This window comes from Mustela nivalis, assembly GCF_964662115.1.
Source record: "Mustela nivalis genome assembly, chromosome: 2".
NCBI classification, from domain to species: domain Eukaryota; kingdom Metazoa; phylum Chordata; class Mammalia; order Carnivora; family Mustelidae; genus Mustela; species Mustela nivalis.
Genome location: NC_139021.1, coordinates 3114829 through 3136112, shown reverse-complemented (window position 1 = coordinate 3136112; position 21284 = coordinate 3114829). Strand labels below are relative to the sequence as shown.

Below are 21284 nucleotides of genomic sequence, written 5' to 3'. Positions count from 1 at the left end.
GAGGGGGCCCTGCAGGCGGCTCTGAGGTTCACGTCTCACAAGCAGGAGAGGAAGGCCGGTGTGACACGGCATCTGCGGCTCGGATGGAGGCCACGTTTGGAAATGGCCACACAGGCGTTTCCCCGGATCTCAGCCCCTCGGCAACGCTCCAACCCCGTCCCCTGACGACAAAGACAGGGGCTTTGCTTACCATCAATATTTAACATCATTTTCCAAAGAGAAGGTCGGACGGACTGATGGAAGCCAAACCACACTTCCCGGCCCCCGCCAAGGGGGTTGGAGCAGCCCTCGGACGCCGTGAAGAAGGAGCGGCCCACAGGGGTGTACCTGAAACAAGAGCCCTCGTGGGGTCAGACAGGACAGGCGGACACCGAGTCCGCTCATCGTGACAGCCAGCAGGCCCGCGCACAGGTACCCAGAGTTCTGCCAGTTTCCTCCGAACCGAACCAGGTCCCCGAGCAGCGTGTGGCAGGTGTCCGTGGCGGACCCTGAGGAACACTGCTGGAGGCACGGCCTCGGAGACCCAGGGCCTCGGCGGTTTCCTCCCTCGAGTGGGTCTCCCGCTCCTCCCCCCGTGGCATCGGACCCCAGGCACGGGCTCTGGCCGCGCAGGCCCCGGGGCGCACGGTGTGTTCCCGGCTCTGGCTCGTGCTTCTGAGCCTCCCCTGCTCATCGACTAGGGCTTCTCTGCACACAGCACCTCACGTCTTTCTCGGGCAGTGCACTGCAGGGACAGCTGGAAAGAGCGTCCACCCGAGGCGGCCGGACCGAAGCAGCCCCGGGCCCAGGGAGCCCGGCTGCCCTGTCTAGGACCGTGTCGGGACATGGCACCCAGCATCTAGTGGCCGCTGTGGCCAGTATCTAGTGGCCGCTCCATGCGGCCTCTCTGCAGGGCAGGGGCTCAATGTGTGTGTGGGGGGGGGGGTGAGGGGTGCGGCCTCCCAGGCGGGACGGCGAGGTGGACATGTGGGCCTGCAGGCCTTCCAGGGCCCCGCTGCCCCCAGGGCACAGAGAGCAGGAGGCCCAGTGCGTGAGGCAGACGCCTTAGTGCGGCAGCGCCAGTGATGCCTGGACCCCGGGACGCGCCTTACAGAGGATCCAAAAGGAAGATGTGTCTTTTGGGGCTCGTGTTATCCACCCCGGGCTGCACTATCCACCAGACTGTGGAGACGGTCCTTTCTCTTCCTTACACGTTATTCCTGCCACTTTTTCTATTATTTCTCCAAAATGAACGGAGACGTTCCTCCTGATTCTAAAAGTAACATGGTAATTAATTCAAAACTCAGAAAACAAAAATCACAGTGATTTCTGCCACTTGTTTGAAAAACGCATTCAACACTTTGAACTGCCTTTTCCAGATTTATTTTATCCCCACCCACCTGCCTTCCTGCCGACAGATGCTCCGAGCAGAAAGAGATTATATCCTGGAGGCCGGGGGAAGGTCCCTGCACAAGGGACACCCGCCAGCTATCTGGTCACCCCCACCCAAGTCTGGAGACTGAGAACCCCGGGGTCCCTTTAAAATCCAACAAGGCATCCCAGAGCACCTTCTCTCACTACAAAAGAACAAAGGGAGCTCCACCCCCCCTCAAATCTTCGAGCCTTGTCGCTCTGAGGTCAGCATGGACTTATGTCTCTGGTCATTGGTTCATTCAAACGGTTCCCAAAGCCCTGGCAGGTGCCCCACACAAGGAAAGAGCAGGTGGTCCCAGGTCAGAACCCCAAGGTCTGCGCGTGGCCAAGTGGCCTGGCTCCCTTGAGGCTGTGACACGGGGACTAGTGCAGCCTTGCCACGGGGTTGAGCACGAGCCCTCCAAGCGTCCATGCACCCTCTGTCCCGGGAAGTCCAAGTGCAGCCGTCTGTGGGAGAAGAGCCGCCCCGTGGAATAAGCCAGCAGTCCGAAGCACCGTGTCGCCCACGGTCCCTGCCTCCGCGCGGTGGGCACACTGCCAGGTGGGGCACTGGGATCAGCCTACTAGTCCCAGTCCTACGCGTGGGCGCCACGGACACACCGCGCTCACGGTATCGGCAAGGGAAGGAGCACAAGTGAGCACAGGACGGACAGGCAGGCCAATTTTTTGTACCGGGTTGAGCATTCTGGTGATTTCTTTTTTTTCCCCTCAAAGTAATCTCTGCCCAACGTGGGGCTCGAACTCACAGTAGAGTCACATGCTCTACTGACTGAGCTGGCGAAGGGCCCCTGGTGATTTTTATATTAAAAGTGTTTCATGTTAGTAGCACAATGATCTTCATCACAGAAACCCGGAACTACCACCACCCCGACTCCCAAATCCCAGTCATCCCTGCACAGGACCTCGCCCCCTCCAGGTCATGCTCCGGGCCGGAGGCAGATGCTCTGCTTCCTTGGTCCTCACCTCATGGACGGCAAATGCCTCATGACCACATCCAGGGCCTGGATCGTCTCAAAGGGGACGCTGGGCAGCCGCCCCGAAAGTGCATCGTGTAACGCCTGTAGGCTCACGCAGGACACCCACTTGATGGACACCTTGAAGATGCGGTCCTTCCCTTCTCCGGGCAGCGTGACCTCCAGCTCCACCTGCCGGGACGGGCAGAGCACGCGTTACTCACGCAGCTTCTGGAACATGGCTGGGCTGGGGAATTCAGCCCGTCCTGTACCCCACCAGGCTCACACAGGCGCTGTGACTGATGCGGGGCCGGGGACCGCAGCCTGGCCCCGCACACAGAGGCAGCCCAGAGCGAGACAGCGAGAGGCATGCCCTGAGGCGGCACCGCCAGTGTGGGGCACCCCAGACCGGGCGGGGGTCGGAGAGTTGCTTCCTGGTGGAACTGAAGGTGCTGCCGTGGGTCTGGGGGTTCCCATTTTCTGGGTCCCTTAAGAGTCCACTAGCTCAGTTCGCAGTGAAGAGATCAGGAACCAAACGCCTTCTCGGAACAGAGGTGTGGTAAAGCCAACGGCCCAACGCTAACACCCGTGACTCCAGATGGGTCTGCGCCCGCCTACGGCGAAGCCTCCGCTTTCCTTTAACCAAACAGGGTCACAGGGAAATGTGGGAACATCGGTCTCTGAACAGGGAATGCGGGTGGCGGGGACCCGCGCCAGGCTCTTTCCCGCCGACGTTCCCGGGAGCTCTTCTACGAGACCAGCTGATCCCAAGGGCACCGGCACCTCCAGGAACAAAACACGCAGAGAAAAAAAGCTTCAACTACGAGACCCATCAGAATCCCCTGAGAAGAAATTAAAACGCTCTGCCAAGCCTCAGAACGCTCGCCACAACAGTGCTCAACGGTCTCCCCCAGCTCTGTCCGAAGACTCTGCTGTGGTAGCGGAAACAGTCTCTTCTGGTGCCTCCCAGGACGCCAGCCACTGCCCCGATGCGGCCACTGAGCACTTGAAACGTGGACAGTGTGGCCGAGGGACTGAGTTTCCAGCTTGTTAACTTTTCCTGAATCCACACTGACACGGTCACGTGTGGCCAGCAACTGGCGTCCTGACAGAGGTTGGGAGCCTGCCCCAATGACCCACTCCCTGAAGCAGACAGCCTCCACCCGGCTGTGAAGCGCCCCTCACTCCCCCTCACCCCACCCCTCACCCCACCCCTGCCTGGCTCCTCGAGCGCCCGGACCCATCTCTGCCCCATCACTCACGCTCCCGCAGCTCACTGGCCGGTCATCGGAGTACGTCCCCAACATACGGCCAACACAGACCCCACCTAGGGATCAAACATTCTGAATCCTGAAACTAGTATTTATGGCACGTCTAATTTGACAGGTCACGGATTCTATCTACTTTATCCTTAAACATCCAAAGATCCCAGTAGAGGAGACGTGATTCACCACTTCTTATCCATAAAAATACAGAGGCTCAAACTGAAGGTCCAACCCGCTCCCCATGCTACCGGGGCCTGTCACCTCAAGGGGAAGCACGACACAGGTGCGCCTCCCCGGGCCCCCCAAGCCTGCAAGTCCCGGAAGGAAGAGGGTCCACCCTACCGCCCGCCTGCAATGCCCTACCCCTGCGGGGGCCGGACCAGGCTCCTCCCCAGCCTCCCCCCACAACAGGCCGCAGGCCACTCCCCACTCCCCAGGAGCGCCTCCCCTCACGCACTCACAACAGTCAGAGTCACTAGAGCCGAGAGTCGCAAGCCGATCCCGTGCACTGAAGTCACCTGCATGCACGTGTCCCGGAGGACACCTGCCTAGCAGCGCGCGGAGTGCCGCCACGCCGGCAGCCACTCCCCAGCCGTGGCCCACAGCCCAGCGCGGGGACAGCCGAGAGAGAGAAGAGACGTCTGCGGGCCCAGGAACCTCAGGACAGAGCAGCGAGTGGCTGCTCCAGGCCACAGAAGGACAGTGTGGCAGGGCCCCTTCCAGAAGGAAATGACAGAGGTTATGGCTGCACACACGGCTGCTAAAACCGAAGACTAGGACCCCGATGAGCTGTCACCTCATGCCTGTCCCAATGGCCAGAATCCAAACGGTACAAATAGGAAGTGTTGGTGAGGATGCGGAGAAACGGGCCATGCTGGCCACCGCTGGCAGGAACGCAGCCGCCGCGGGACACAGCACGGAGGGTCCTCAAAGAGTGGACGGCGGGAGTTCCCGCGTGATGCGACCCGGCAACGCCACTACGGGAGACGCGCCCGGGAAAACGGAAACACGAACCGGAAGAAACACGCGTGTCCCTGCACGGGCCACAGCGTTCTCTCCAACAGCCACGCGGGACGGCAGCACGGGCACCGGCCGACGGGGTCGCAGGGCGCGGGCTGCGTGTGACCGACAGTGCTCGGTCGTCACGGAGCAGGGCGGCTTGCCGTCTGTGACACCGCGGGCGGGCCCCAGAGCACATCATGCCAAGTGAAACAGACAAACACCACATGATTTTATTTAGATCTGAAATTTAAAAAACAAAACGAACAGAAAAACAGGAAGACTTTTGTAAATCCCGAGAACAAACCAGTGGTCCTGAGAGGGAAGGGGTGGGGGGCCGGGCTAACGAACGAGGGGAGGAGGGGTGCACGCGTCCGGGCAGCGAAGTCTGTCCCGGGGGTGCCCGGCACAGCCCCAGGAGTGCGGTCAGTCCCGTTCAGGACGCCGTGCGGCGACCACAATCGTCATGGGGAGCATTTCGTAACGCACGCAGCTGTCCAAGTGCTTTGTCGTACACCTGAAACACGGTCACGGGCGTGTCCACCACGCTGCAGCCGCAAATGTCAGCCTGAGCCTGCCCAGCGCCCCTCCGCTCCGGTCCTGCAGGACTGCGACCGACAGCCACCACGGGAAGAGCCGCGCCGGGGCTCAGGCGGTGGGAGAGCCTGTCCTTAAGGAGAGGAGAGTCTGGCCTCAAGCACAAACGAGGTATTTAGGAAGTAATGAGGCCTTCAGATAAACAAACCCAACTTTTCTTTGCAAGAAAGGCACCGCCATACCATTTTGCCACGTCAATTAAGAAAATGTGAAAAAAAGTTAAAAAGCAGTAATTACATGAGGTGATGAACATGTTAATTATAACTTAATTGTGGTGATCATTCCACAACGTACAGACATATCACATCATCCCAGACTTTAAATACAAGCAGTTTCATCTGCCGACTACACCTCCATAAAGCTGGGGAGACGCCTCCATGAGCCAACGGGGGCGGGGTAGGCAGCCGGATGTTCCTTCAGCAAAAGACACTTCCACCATGTTTCAGTGGGTTCCAGCCTGGCCTCCTCTTGGCCCCACATGAGGTAGAACGAGGTCCAGGCCCCACAAGTCTCTGCTAGGCTCGGTGCCTCAAGAGGCTGGCCAGCAGGCCTATGTGACAGCTTCGGGACAGAGATGGCTTCACAGGACAGGGCAGCATTGGCCTCCAGCTGTGATACAAGGCTGAGGACGTCCTCTGTCGGTCTGGGCTGCCAGGGGGCAGAGTCCGTCCACACACCAGGATACTTCGATTTCTGAACAAGCCGCAGTTTTCGGACCCAACGACACAGCAGTCCAAGGCCACTGGCTGGAGGTGGGGGACGCAGGGGCTCCTGGCTCTGGGACCTTCCAGGGCCTGACTGGGGCAGGTGGCTCCATCGGGCTCCCCGGCTGCACCCTGGCCTGGAGAAGGGGGAGCCTGCTGTCAAACTCAACCTCTCCAGATAGACCAAAGCCACACTCTCCAAGTCGCTGGGCCAACAGAGTCCGAGCGGCCGTGGGCAGAGTCCCTGCTGGCCCCACGCCCCACAGGAAGCAACAGAGAAAAACTGGATGGAGGAAACAAGCGTGCTCTCGTCCACAGCGCGGCTGTCGTGAGGCCGGGCCCCGTGAGCTCACTGACACCTGTTCCGGGAAAGAGGCAGCCCAGGCAGAGCCCTGGGGCTGGCCACCTCCCACGGAGCCTGCGCAGCCACCCCGTGGGCCATGCAGGTCCCACTGTGGGTGAGCTGTGTGCAGGGAGCTGATATGGAAGGCCCTCTGTGACCACCGGTGGCCAGTCTCCTCAGAAAGCCACTTGTCCCTCCCAATCACTTTGGACAAAATCGCAGTCCTTCCTCATTCATCTTTGAGGGGTGTGGGGACTCGGTTACCCTCCCCAGGGGGACCACAGGGACAGCAAGGGGCTACTCTGCCAGCTGTTACCTGCACCTGCTCAGCACCTCTGACCCAGGCCAGCTGGTTTCTCGGTGCGGGGACAGGCACCATGGCTTGACAGGAGGGACCCCCAGCCCTGAGAAGCACAACAGCTCCAAAGAGCAGAAGGGCTGACCCTTCACCTGGACGCGGCCCAAGGAAGGGACCTGCAGGTGGTTCCCCGCCTCCATGGGCTCCGCCTTCAACCCTACTGAGCCTCGGAGCCAGCGCAGAAGCCCCAGCACCTGCTCAGGTGAGCGGGCTTGGGCTCACCGCCCCGGCCGGATGTGGGGCCCAACGCGGAGCAGGCGGGAGCACAAGCCATGCGTCCTGCGCACGTGTGTCCTCCCTTCCCTGCAGGGAACTGTGCCCCTGGCCTGGCGTGTCACTGCCTTCTAGGAAGCAGACACTCCCGCTTTCTCTGAATAAGCAGAGGGCGACGGGAGCCACCAGAAGCTGAAGACCCGGAGAGGGGCCCAAGGCCAGAACCAGTGATGGGAACAAACAACACAGATTCTGATCTTGCAAATCACGCTGTTAACTGCAAAGTGGGCCTGGGAGTTAACCCCAAAATGAATCAACTCTGACAACTTCCTCAGTCTCGGCTTCTCACTTGTGAGGAGCTGGTCTGGCCGTGGCACCAGCCCCCCAAAGGGCTGGAGTTACGGAGCGTGGGCGACTGAGCCCGGGGAAGGCTGCATTACAGGCACCGCCGCCTGTGAGTAAGGGCCACGGGCCACGCCTTGTGCGCAGACCTGGACGGGGCCCCCGCAGCCCTTTCTGGCCGCCCACAGACACAGGCGAAGGCGCAGTAAAGGGTTATCTCTGACTACAGAAGTGCTCACTGCACAAAGAAAAACACTTTACAAAAAAAAAAAGAGTAAAAGAAACAACAAGAGACGATTTGCTACAAGAGTGAGTTCATGGAGCAGGGAAAGGGCCAGGTTGTATGCACTCTCCCACAGAAGAGACTGACGTCCAGGTATCCCAGCGGTTGGACAGAAACTGAAAAATGACACGCAGCAGTGGCCTGGGCGGGGTCTCCCTGCTGATGGCTGAACCCACAGGAGAGAGCGTGGAGGACGCACCCCGACCTCTCAGACGGCCAACCACACCACCCGTCTCTGCTGGGTGTGTCGTCCTTGTGACTTGACACCCTGACGGCTCAAAGTTCGATCCGGGACCAGCCATAAGGGCATCACACAAGGCTGCTTTTTAGAAATGCAGACTCCCATTCCCCCTGGTTGGGCATCAGGGCCACAAGCAGCTCATCACTAGGGGAGATCCTGCTCCCAGCAGGGCTCGCTGAGTCCTCACAGGAACCCCGGGAAACAGCTCTCTTTCATAGACACAGCACTCAGGGTTTTAAGATGTCTCAGCCCAGGTCCCACCCCTGGGACAGGGCAACGCGAGGCCCAATTCAACCCAGAGCCTGGTCCACCTCTGCAGCGACAAGTTTTAAATCCGAACGCTGTAGGGCTCCCCCACCTCTTCTGAAGGAGAAATGTTCCTATGCCCCGCCTAGTGTCTAATTATAAATGTGTACAGATAAACTGTGAATAAACTCCTTCTGCTTTTTTTCTTATACAACTTTAAACAAAAACAAATGTGCAAATTAAAAACTTCACAATCAATACATTCCAAACGCACCAGCAGGTTTCTTCACAAGGCACAATCCCAACTCCACGGACAGGCAAAGGGTCCCAGGACGCCCTCGAATTCAGATGTCAGTGTTGGCCAGCCCTGCCGTGCCCACTTTTATCTCGGGGTCCCCCTGAGACCAGCTGGCAAGGAGTCCTTATCACTGCGCAGCCTCCCCCTGCCGTTACGTACTTCACGGGTATCAGAGCACGGCCAAGTCCAAGTGGCGCTGCCGGGTGCCAAAACCCCCCACTCTCCCGGCAAGTCAGACGTGCACAAGGAGCTGAGTCACGTCAAGATTAACAAAAGAACAGAAAAGTAAAACCATGTAATGCCCATGGGGAACCCGCAACTTGCTGGCCAGCAGCTTGAGTCTCTAAGCGCCGAGCTGCACTCCCTCCCAGGGACGCGGGGGCTGGAGCCGCTAACTGGGCAGGTCGCTCTCAAAGGCAATCGTCTTTACCGCTCTCATTGGGAGCAATAAGTCATTAGGTTGTTTCTCTGCTGTGCTGTTTCTAGAGTCTGCGTGAAGCTCGTGTCTGACCCGAGCTTTACTCTTCTTCTATTAATAAACACAACCTGTTACCATCCCAGACCAGCCCAGTTGTTGGAAGACGTGCCAAGAAGTGACAACTTCTAGGCAGAAATCGTATGACTCTTTAAGTAAAGCCGTGACAACAGAAACAATCAGAAAAGGTGACATTTTCATGCAAGCAGGGTCTGTGGTGATTAATGATCAGTGATTATCAGGCAGGAGAACACTGGCTGCCACTGGGTCCCACCGCCGCCATCACACACATCCTGGCCCTGCGAACGTGCTCTCCACAGGTCTCTACAGTCCCGCCATGCGACCTGGGCTCCGGTCTGAGGGCGCCGCGCCTGCGTGTGCGGGGGGGTGTGTAGCTCCACAAAGCTCTCGGCTTCTGTCTCTGCACCTGGCCAAGCCCCTGACCCAGGAGAGCACAAGACAGGGAAGGGCGTTTCTCCGGGTCTCAGCGTGAAACACCAGCAACCGGCCACCCCTTCCTCCCAGGTGACCGAGCAGATGACAACACGTTTGAATTTTACTTCACTGCACATCGTCTGACCCAAACTCATGCCCATAAACATACCTTATCCCTCCCGATTGGAAGGGGCATTGCTGTGTACAGATTCTTTCTTCCATCAAACACTGGTTTCCGATCCCCGAAGATCTGTGTTTTAAAGTGCTGGACCATATGTTCCACTATTTCCCTGAAACAGGACAGAATTCAGGCAAAATGTCAATAAAATCAGAGAAACGCACACAAGGACGACAGTCCTCTAGCGCCGGTCTGTGAGCAATTTGTTAAGACCTGTGGCTCCTTTCAGCACGACGACTTTCAACACTCTTCTGTATGGACTCCGGTGGGCGGACGCTCCCTCGGCCAGTCAGACACGGGAGCGCCGTCCCATGCCGGGCGCCTGCGCACCACGCCTGCCACATGACACACGCGCCCTCAACTTCCTGGGGGTCCCGTTCCCCAAGCTGGGGGTCCGGACACCACGTGCTCTGCGGGTGACTTGCAGGACACTCTCCGGGACCTCCCACGAGAGCGGACCCCACCCCTCCCTGGTCGACACGGGGGGCTGGCTTGGCCGTGCTCTTGCTCTGTCACTGCAAAGTCCAAAGATGCCCCACGCCCGTGTTTCCGAGGTCTGTGTGACTCGCTTGGCCTTCGGTGCTCCTGGGATCGGCTGTAAGCATGCACCCTGGGTGCCACTACCCTTTCAGTCTGGGCCCCAGAACAAATACTCTAACCTCGCCTTAAAGCCCAGCGGCAGCCTGACCTAAGGGGACAGTCATGACTGCATGGCCATGAGCACGAAACAGGGTCTTTGTTGCGACGGGACTCAGATGCCGGTGCCGCGCGTTCCCCGGGCTTCATAGTGGCAGAAGTCCCGCGAACACACAGGAACCCCTCTGTTGCGGGGCTCTGGAAGCACTGACCTGGGGGCCCCCCGTGCCCGCTGTGCCTCGCCGTCCACAGCAGAAAGACGCGCAGAAACACACTGAATGGCCAGAGACAGCTCAAATGTCCTGCCGGCTCCTCGGGGGAGAGCGACGCCCCACCCCAGGCTTCCTCCCAAAGCGCCCCATTCAGCACCCTCTGTAGGCATTTCAGGGTGGTTTTGAGGCCTTCTGCTTTAACTCCCCAAATACGTGACTCTTCTTTCACACAAAGCCTCATAAAATACAGACAGGAAAGGCCGTGATACCGGCCCGGGTTGGGCTCCACATCTGAGTCACCGTCAGCAGCTCGTGGGATGTGGGAATGAGGGTGACTCCGGCAGCCGGCTGAGGGGAGGAAGAGGACGTCCAAGAAACTGCCCTCCGCAGGGGAGGTCTGATCTCAGCCTAGTTCTAAGATCTTTCTCTGGGAAAGGGCTTTGGACATCACTCAGGAAGCAAGAATTCATTCCATTCCTTTGCCAGAACATGAGGACCGCTGGCCTACGAAGGCTTTCCTTATTCAGACCGGCTTTGCCCAGCCGACCTTCAACCGTGCTAGTCCTGGCAGCTCAGTCTCCAGGGATCCGGCCAACCCTGCCCCAACACCAGGCCCCTAAGTGATCCCCGGGGCAAAAAGAGCCTTTGGGCATCTTCTCTGATGGTTCCACCAAGAACGCACCAGGCCTCTGACTCCTATGGGAGACAGTAGTGTCTCCTTGCTGGCCCAGCCCTGTAGCCACCGTGCAGTCTCTCTCCGCATCTCCACATACTGCTCTGGGCCATCATCAGAGAGATGTGGTCTCCAGACCACCGCTCTCCAAGCGTTGAAGACCCCCTCTTCTCGGTCAAGGAGTCCCTGTCCACTCAAGTCCCAGAGAGCTGTATGGAGAGCTCCACTCACACCTGAAGAGCAAGTCGTCTGACTGACTCAAGTTTATCCTGGGCGGAAGACAGAGGACCACGGGCTAATGTGACCAATGAACATGGATGGAGAAATGAAGTGCAGGTGACCAGGGGCGGGGCGCCGACCCTCCCCACAACCCGCACAGGCAGCGCAGCCCTCCCCAACGTACCTGCGCACGGCAGCTACCGACCGACCGCGGATCGAGGCCGGTCAGCACGCATTTCATACACCGTCTCTACTGTAGGCTGTATTCTTACAATAAAGTGAGCCAGAGAGAAGAAAATGTCATTAAGAAAATCATGAGGGGGCGCCTGGGTGGCTCAGTGGGTTAAGCCTCTGCCTTCGGCTCAGGTCATGATCTCAGGGTCCTGGGATCGAGTCCCGCATCGGGCTCTCTGCTCAGCAGGGAGCCTGCTTCCTCCTCTCTCTCTGCCTCTCTGCCTACTTGTGATCTCTCTCTCTGTCAAATAAATAAATAAAATCTTAAAAAAAAAAAAAAGAAAATCATGAGGAAAAGAAAATATGATTACTTTCAGCACCGCATTTATTGAAAAAAAAAAAAAAAAAACCCACATGTACGTGGACATGTGCAGTTCAAGCCATGCTGTCCAGGGTCCACTGTATTAACAAGCTGAGTCCAGCGACTTGTGAAAAATGACACGAGTCCATGCCGGGCGGATGTCAGGAATTAAAGGTCGGACCTAATGAGACAAAAGTAACCAACACAAACCGTATGACACACGTCACATAAAAATCTACAGCAGCAACACGTCCGGAAGAAAACCCAGGAGAAAAAAATCTCTAATGACCTTGGGGACAGACAGAGATTTCTTAGAATACAAACAGTATGAACTGCAAGAAAATAAAAAAGAAAATAAAAATAAATTCAAAAACATCATCAAAATTAAAACTTTCACTCTTTAAAAGCTACAGTTACAAAAAAAACAAGACAAGACACCAGGAGTAAATATTCGAGAAACACACTCAGGTGTCTGACAGAGGACACGCACACACGGCGTGTTTTTTAAAAATTCTCGGAACTCAGTAGGACAAACAAGCAAACCCTAAACAGTGGGCACGGCCAAGAACAGACACACTGAAGATGCTGCTAAGGAGATGGCCAGGAAGTGCACGGAAAGACGCTCCTCACTGGGCAAGAGGAAAACTCTCACAAAACCAGCCGCAGAGCCCACCACGCACCCGCGGGGTCCACCCTGACAGACCGCCCAGACTGGCTCGGTGAAGGCCAGCCTGCTCCACAGATCCGCCCGGGGCTGCTGTGAGCCGTGCAACAGCCCGGCCACTCGGGGGGGGGAAAGCTGGCCGCTTCTCAGAAAGGTCAGTGTCCATTCACCACGCCACCTCGTAACCCAGCAGTCACAGAAGAGAAAGGAAGACACACAACTACGTCAATGCTCAAATGCAAACGTGTGTCGCAGTCCCACACTGGAACCGACTCCTATGTCCGTCAACTGGTAGAGAGACGAATCAGGGCCCAAGGTTACGACAGGACATCGTGGGCACTGCTAGTGCCAACATGCTGGCTGCGGGTTAGAAATATGCCTGGGAAGGAGAATGATACCAAACGGCACTACCACAAGATTACGTTTGTAGGAGACTCTCTCGAAGGCACGTCACTGGTCGCCTCTAGACACGGGATGGGGAACTCACTGAAAGGGGCAGGGACGAGTTCTGGGGAGTCAGAACGTCCCACACCGCGATCAAGGTGGCTGTTCCACGTGTATGCATGGTTTTTGTTTTTGTTTTTTTTAAAGATTTTATTTATTTATTTGACAGAGAGAGATTGCAAGTAGGCAGAGAGGCAGGCGGGGGTTGGGGGGAAGCAGGCTCCCCGCTGAGCAGAGAGCCCGATGTAGGACCCTGAGACCATGACCTGAGCTGAAGGCAGAAGCTTTAATCCACTGAGCCACCCAGGCGCCCCATAGGCACAGATTTTTAAAGCTCACTAACTCAAAACTAAAAAGGGATGCATTTTGTTGTATGTAAATGTATCTCAATAAATTTATGTTTTAAAAATCAAAATGTAAAAAGGTTTTTAATTATGATTACTTCAAAGATGTAGGAAAAGCATGACTAAAATTCAACACATGTTCACTATTTTTTTTTTAAGTTAGCAAACTAGGAACAGATGGGAATGTCCTTCATCTGGTGGAGCACTCCAAGATTCACATCCAAAGCGGGGCCACAGACCACAGGCACCACAGAAGGGTGAGAACGGAGAAGGACTGTAAAGAGGAAAACCCCTTACTGGTGGACCTTAGTGCTATGCTTGTTGAAAACCCAGACAAACCTGCAGGCAGGTGCAGAGTCCCTGCCTTTCTATCCGTGGAACCGCAGGGCCCCGCACACCGTGGACATCCATGAACACACAGAAACGCACGCACACGCTTGCCCCCAGTACCGAGTCTCTGTTCATTCACTCACTCACTCATCTGTTCGCACTCTCGGGCAGATGGTGGGCAGGGGAGGAGCTCGTGGACAAGGCTGATCATTCCTGAAACCCAGGAAGCCCAGTCTCATGCTGCAGGGCCACGAGGGAAGGGCCGGGGAACCCAGTATTCGCGGCCCTCGGTTGAAGCCCGAGCCACGTGAATCTTTGGTCTCTACGAACGCCTGCTGCCCTATATTGAGTCCAACACCTTGCCACTCCACATGCCGAACAGTGGGCTCTTCTGTGGCTGGAGTCACACCCTGTGCGCTCCGAACTGCCAGCTCCTGGCCGAGTGTGGCGCACAGCCGGGGCTCAGTAAATATTTGGGGAAAGAAGGAAGCTGTTCAACCATTGCAGGAGTGAGTCATCCTGACATGCTACCAAGGAGCCCTGTGTGGGGGACCAGTCGTCCAGAACCTTGGCCACCACACAGACGAGAGAAGACCCCAATTATCCCCCGTTCTGCTCCCTCCCACACCTCCGTGGCTGACTCTCACAGCAGGGAAGGGGCTGTCACCTTGTACGATCTGGCAAAACATCAACAGGGATGGCACCACTTCATTGCGAGGCCAGGACGCCCACTCTCTGTGAAACAGCACGTCCCTTCCCTCATTAACACGGACTGGCTCCCTCTGGCTTGTCGGTGACTCACCTTCCTTCCTTCCTGCTTCTCGGTCTCTCTCTCTGTTCTACCAGCGGGAAACAGAGGAGCATACAACTTGCCAGGTCAGGACCACCTTCTCAGCTCTCTTCCCTCTTGGGGAGCTTTGTACTAGCCCTCAATGAACTTGGCTTTGCTTCCCACAAAAACAAAAACAAAAATAAAAACAAAAATGAAACAAGCAAGAAACCAAAAAACACTAACAAAACAAAACCCAAAACCCCAAAAAACAACTTGCCATTTCAGTCCGTTACACGCATGGCTCGGCAGCACGAGGGATGTTCACGCTGCTGTGCAACCGTCACCACGGTCCATCTCCACGACCGTCTGATGCCTCAGGGGTAGGTCTGCCCCCATTAAACACGAGTCCCAGGGACCTGACTTGACTAGCTGCTCCTTGGCAACTGCTGGAACACTTCTCAGCGGAGCCACCTGGGCACGTGCGACTTGGTTTCCCGTGTTCAGGCCGGCCTTCCTACCGTGTCTGGTCCTGGACTGCATGAGTCTGGCTCACGCGACAGACACCACGACTGAGCATAGACTTGGGGCTACGCTCCTGACATCACTCATAAGGCAACAGCCCCTAAAGACGATCTGCGCTCACTCTGCAGACCCCTAATGGGCTCGTCTCTTACAGAATGGTCCCCATAATAAAATGTCTGCCAGACACGACACACGCACAACCCACTTAGCCCTCACACAGCCTCAGAGGTGGCCTCTGTCCTCGCCACTGATGCCCAAGGATGCAGCCACATGCAGGCACACGCTACTAAGTGCCAGCAGCAAGATGCGAGACCGCCTGGCAGTATCTGGAACATGTTTGCTGAGCCAAACAGGCTGGCACACTTCCTATTTGCTTTTTAATCCTTTTGTCATAATTCTCGGCAAGTTTTCTCTTTAAAAAAAAAAATGCAGGGCGCCTGGGTGGCTCAGTGGTTAAGCTGCTGCCTTCGGCTCAGGTCATGATCTCAGGGTCCTGGGATCGAGTCCCGCATCGGGCTCTCTGCTCAGCAGGGAGCCTGCTTCCTCCTCTCTCTCTCTCTCTGCCTGCCTCTCTGCCTACTTGTGATTTCTCTCTGTCAAATAAATAAATAAAATCTTAAAAAAAAAAAAAAATCTTTAAAAAAAAAAAAAAATGCAGTCTTGGGGCCCCCGGGGGGCTCAGTTAGTTAAGCAGCCCACTCTTGATTCTGGGTCAGGTCATGATCTCAGGCTTGTGAGATCAGGTCCAGCACTCAGTGGGAAGCCTGAGAAAGATTTCTGCCCCCCGCTGTCGTGTGCTCGGCAATCTTTTCTTGATTCCTAACTACACAGGTTTTGCGTTTAATGACATCTTCACTGTCAATTTCAAATACAGATAATGCCGGAAATCTGCCTGGACCACCTCCTCATCTCAAGCCTCTTCTCAGAAGTGATCTGTTCATTTTCAAATCTGTGCATTTACAGAAATACCCAGGTACATAAAAAGAAATACAATGTATCATTCTTTTTCAGACATATGGCATCACACACATGGTCTGGAGCTTGCTGTGTTCCTTCTAAGTGTCTCTGAGAGGGGCCCTTGTCACTAGATACAAAGTAGCCATCAAGTATAGAAAGAGACACATTATTGTATCACGTGCTCTGATTCATATTAACCAACCACTTACAACCTGGCTGCCTGTGCTTCCGGACTGGGAGCGCTGTGTCACTGTTGCCTACAGTGTCACTCGTCTACAGTGTCACTTGTCTACAGCTATGTGGTACTATGCAGAACTCACTTAACCATCCCTCCTGACTGACATGGGGATGGCTTCTCTTTCTTTCCATCACAATGTGAGACATACTCATACATCTCTTTGGGATAAATACTTAGAAGAAAGGATACATACACATACTATTTTCACTTTAACGTATGGACTGTCCTCAAAAATCTTGACCAAGGGACCCCTCCAGAGGGCAGCACCCGAGGTAAACAGCAGGCCACAAACAGCCCAGCCACACTGCAGCCCCCTGCCCACCCCCACCCCACAGAGGGCTCACCCCTGCAGTGTTCTCTCGACAGAGCTGGAGAGGAACAAGAAGGACAGGACGGTCAGAGGGCAAGGAGCCATCTTGCCTGCCGTGCTCTGAGCAGATTGCTCGAATTCTGACCCACTGCCAAGGTTTCCCAGTGCCGGCGGCAAGGCCCCCACACCCCGGCCCAGTGCTGTGCTCTGGCTACTCTGTGAGACCATCTCTGTGTCCAGAGGGATACGGAAGCGTCTGAAGAAGAGGTACCTCGCCTTACACTGAATCCCTCCCACAGCAGCCACTTGCTGGTGCACGGTGACGGAGGGTGTGGCCCGAGAAGGAGGGCCCACTAGCAAGAACCCACAGTGACGTGTCACATAGGACACGGATGGCAGTTTTTGCTCAGCTTTGCACCAAAGCTTTAGGGTTGAACTTACTACCATCTACCATGTGCACTGCACAAGGTTTTGGGAACTCAGAGTTAAGACACTGTCCTTGCTGTAACAGAGGCTGTAGCGTGGAAGGAGAAACAGGTAAGGAGACGGGATGTTAAGGACTGTCTTGCCGGTCACTCGCAGGGGACGGAGCGCAGCGAACTCTGTGCTTTCTCTGTCTTCCTGATCCACGCAGAGGCTCCCTCCAGCAGCAGCTCGGCCTCCGAGGACCACCAGATGCCGGTGGGACTCTCTTCCCCACGAAGGGCACGGTCTGTGTCTCTCTTGCCCATGCTGCACCCCCGCTGGCACAGTACCCACCTCACGAGTGGGGGTTTCATAAATGTGGCTGGTCAGACTGCCGGCAGAGTTGGGAGAAGGAGGGTTAACCCAGAGTGCCAGCAGGTGTGTTTTGGTAACAGGAAAACTTTACTTCCAACATCTTTCTATGCTATTTTGATGGATAACAATTTTGAGATTGGACCTTAGCCAGAGTCCACCACGAGCCGCAGTGAAATAAAGACTCCTGAACGCTCACACATCTCACTAGGCCGCAGTTCCCAGCCTGGCTCAAAACCCAGGGGAGAAGCAGGCATGCTAGTAAGCGGACTGGCCGCGGCCACAGAACTGCAGCTCCAACCCCATCTTTATTACTTACTGTTTGACTTGAGGGAATTTCCAAACACTGGGTCACTTTATTTTTTTTTTTTAATTATTAAAAAAAGTTGGGCACTTGGGTGGCTCAGTGGGTTAAGCCGCTGCCTTCAGCTCAGGTCATGATCTCAGGGTCTTGGGATCGCGCCCCACATCGGGCTCTCTGCTCAGCGGGGAGCCTGCTTCCCCCTCTCTCTCTCTCTGCCTGCCTCTCTGCCTACTTGTGATCTCTCTCTGTCAAATAAATAAATAAAATCTTAAAAAAAATTATTAAAAAAAGTTGTTATTCTAATACAAGTTATATTTATAATTAGGGTTACATTTGGTGGTGTGACAAGTTTGGTACATTTTATTATCTCCACATGGCATAAGGTTTACATTTTAGATTTTTGTCAAGATATCCTGATTACAATGGCAACATGAGGCATGAGGATTACAGTACCATCATCAAGCTGGTTCTTGTGAGATTCTCATGCTGCCCTGACATGAGAGCCTCCTCTTCTACTTCTCTCTGCTCTATCTGTTGAATCTCTTTGGAAACACACAGATTATCAACTTAGTCATTCTGAACTCTATTCTGCAGACACCTCTGTATTTCTTCATCTCTATCACTTTTTAAAGCTATTTTTAATATACCTGTTGTCTCAAAGGTTTTCTTCAATTTTGTTGCAAGCGAGGAAGTCATATTATTTCTGCTTTTCCCAGGAGGCAATTGAGTACTTTCTTCTAGCATGGATGACTGTGACCCTGCAATTGCACTCCTGGGTATTTACCCCAAAGATACAGATGGAATGAAAAGAAGGGCCATCTGTACCCCAATGTTCATAGCAGCAATGGCCATGGTCGCCAAACTGTGGAAAGAACCAAGATGCCCTTCAACGGACGAATGGATAAGGAAGATGTGGTCCATATACACTATGGAGTATGATGCCTCCATCAGAAAGGACGAATATCCAACTTTTGTAGTAACATGGACGGGACTGGAAGAGATTATGCTGAGTGAAATAAGTCAAGCAGAGAGAGTCAATTATCATATGGTTTCACTTATTTGTGGAGCATAACAAATAGCACGGAGGACATGGGGAGTTAGAGAGGAGAAGGGAGTTGGGGGAAATTGGAAGGGGAGGTGAACCATGAGAGACTATGGACTCTGAAAAACAATCTGAGGGGTTTGAAGGGGCGGAGGTGGGAGGTTGGGGTACCAGGTGGTGGGTATTAGAGAGAGCACAGATTGCATGGAGCACTGGGTGTGGCGAAAAAATAATGAATACTGTTATGCTGAAAATAAATAAATTTAATTAAAAAAAAAAAAAGAATATATGGACCACAAGTAGGAGGACTGTGAAGTAGAGAGGCACCACTGAGGCAAAACACCACTGACAGCCTAAGCCCTCAGAGGCAGTGCCACAATACAGACCCATTCATGATGAGCAGATCTCACTGTGGATAACTGGGTCACTGTAGAACCTTGTTGATGGAACTACAAGGATGTGGCAGTACACTCAGGTAAAGATATCACATTTTAATCCCCAAAAGCCTTTTTCTGTTGCCGGATGACAAAGCCTGAGTCATGTCTCCTTCATGAAAAAAAATAAAATAAAATAAACCAATACCCCCCAATCTTGTTTGAAAGGAGCCCAACTGCTCACACCGATAAAAAGCCCAGAAGATGTGTGGCTTCTCCGTGCCTTCCCCCACCTCTCAGAGGACATCTCAATCACAGGCCCACACGAGTGTCCGGCTCAGGGAAGCTCGGCATCGGCCACGGCCACGGGTGGACAGTCTCACAGCGCTTCCGGCTGGAAGACCGTCACTGAAGAAGCTGCTGAAACCAGCTGTCCCCAACGTTTTTCTCCAGAGACACGTGTTTTTCCTAAGTGGGTATTTTCAAGGTTCTCATGTCTTTGTCACGTGCTGTCTCTTTGGGACAGACACTCAGCAGTAGACCTGGCAGATCAAAAGGCAAGCGCCCTCTTTATTGTAATACTCCCACTAAATCACCTTCTGAAGAACCTGGCCTGGGACCCTGGGCGGGCTCAGCTGGTAGTGCACACAGCTCGCTCTAAAAGTCAGGATTATGAGTTCAAGCCCTACACTGGGCATGGAGCCTACCTAAAAAATTTAAAAATAAGGAGCCTGGACCAATGAATATTGGTCACACTGGGCAAATCCAAGTGTTTATTTTTTTTATTTTTCTTTTCATTAAGATAGTAGTTTTGCTTTTTTTTTTTTAATTTAAATCCAATTAGCCAACAAATAGTACATCATTAATTTCAGACACAGTGTTCAATGATTCATTAGTTGCATATAATACCCAGTGCCCACCAATCACGTGCCTTCTTTCACGCCCATCACCCAGTGGCCCCATCCCGCAGCCACCTCCCCTCCAGCAACCCTCAGTTTGTTTCCCAGAGTCAAGAGTCTCTCATGGTTTGGTCTCCCTCTCTGATTCCTTTCCGCTATGATAATTGTCTTTCTGTCTGACTTATGTCATTTAGCATAATACCTTTCAGTTCCATACCCGTCGATGTAAATGGTAGGCATTCATCCTTTCTGAAGGCTGAGTAACGCCCCACTGTGTATATGGACCACGTCTTCTCTATCCATTCATCTGTTGAGGGCATCTCCATTCCTTCCACTGTTTGGCGACCGTGGACATTGCTGCTATGAACACTGGGGTGCACGTGCCCCCTTGTTTCACTACATCTGTATCTTTGGGGTAAATACCCACACTGTTTAGCTTTATAGATAAGGGAAATGAATCCCCCATTCTTTCTCTTAAAAAGACTGTAATCAGGAAAAAAATACAGCAGCAAAGAGCACTTCATACGGCACCAGCACAAACTGGGCAACCAATCTGAGTTTGCAAACTGCAACTGAGAATTCTGTCTCTGACCATGACAAAGTAATTAGTCCTAGACTTATCCTTCTACCCTCACTACGAAACTACAGAAAATAGAGGACAGCTACTTCTGGCCCCGAAACAGGCGGCTCGAAGACTGACTGATGAGGCATGGAGAACTCATGAGGTAAGCCACATATCCGCTCGGCCTGGGAGCAGTTTCCAAACTACAGCACGGGGGAAAGGAGCACCGGAGAGCCGCAGTCTCACTGCACTGGAGAGATGGGGGCAGAGTCTGGATCTGCAAAAAAGGCAGGAATATGTAGAACAAGGTACCAGAGAAGCAACAGCCAGACTCCCTCAATGTAACGTATATAAGGTTCAGGAATGGCAAAAATTTACTGTGTGTGTAAATAAGCAAAAAGGGTGATGTTAGGAATCAAAGGAAAAACCTGTCGATAGAAACAGATCCCGAAAAGAGCCACATGTTGTAAAGAGCGGACAAGGACGGCTGTGATACATGCGCTACTACTGTAAGGACACTCGAGGTCATTAAGAAGAAGATGGGGACAACGAGTGAACAGACGGGGAGTCTCAGCAGAGAACGTAAACTATGAAAAGGAACCAAATGCAAAACCTAGAACTGAGAAATACAGCATGTAAATGCCAAGTATTAGATGATTACCATACAAGACTAGATACAACAACAAAAAGCAGAGAGGGTCAAGAGATCTTGAAGACAGATCAATAAGGATTATCCAAACTGAAAACAGAGAGGAAAAAGACTTTTTTAAAAATCATAGTTTCAATGACAATATAAAAATGGCCTAAGATACACGTAACTGCAATCCCATAGAGGAGAAAATGGGGCAGAAAAAATATTTTAAGAAATGATAGCCAACATTTCACCCAAATTTCATGAAAGATAATTAGCACACAAATCCAGAAAAACTCTAATGAACCCCAAGAAGGAAAAATACAAAGAAAATCACACTTGTGCACATCAGAATCAAACTGCTGAAAAGCAAAATTAAAACAGAAAATATTCACAAGAAAAATGACAAATTACATATAGGTGAAGTAAAATAAACTGAAAATTCACCAGAAGAAATGATGATTAAAAGGTAATATAATGAGGGCGCCTGGGTGGC

At 53.6% G+C, this 21284-nt stretch overlaps 1 protein-coding gene across 3 annotated transcripts in view; it reads right to left on the bottom strand.

Moving 5' to 3' along the window:
- The window catches only part of AGO2 (argonaute RISC catalytic component 2), a 105568-nt gene that overhangs the window by 32743 nt on the left and 51541 nt on the right, over positions 1-21284 (bottom strand). For all 3 annotated transcript variants that reach the window (XR_014308794.1, XM_082720694.1, XM_082720695.1), the window contains exons 3-5: positions 9335-9455; positions 2377-2558; positions 191-327 (exon numbers count right to left, since the gene is read on the bottom strand). Coding sequence is in view for 2 of the 3 variants with exons in the window: in XM_082720694.1 (XP_082576820.1) it covers positions 191-327; positions 2377-2558; positions 9335-9455 (440 nt within the window). In the remaining variant the exon portion in view is untranslated. The remainder of the gene's footprint in view (positions 1-190; positions 328-2376; positions 2559-9334; positions 9456-21284) is intronic.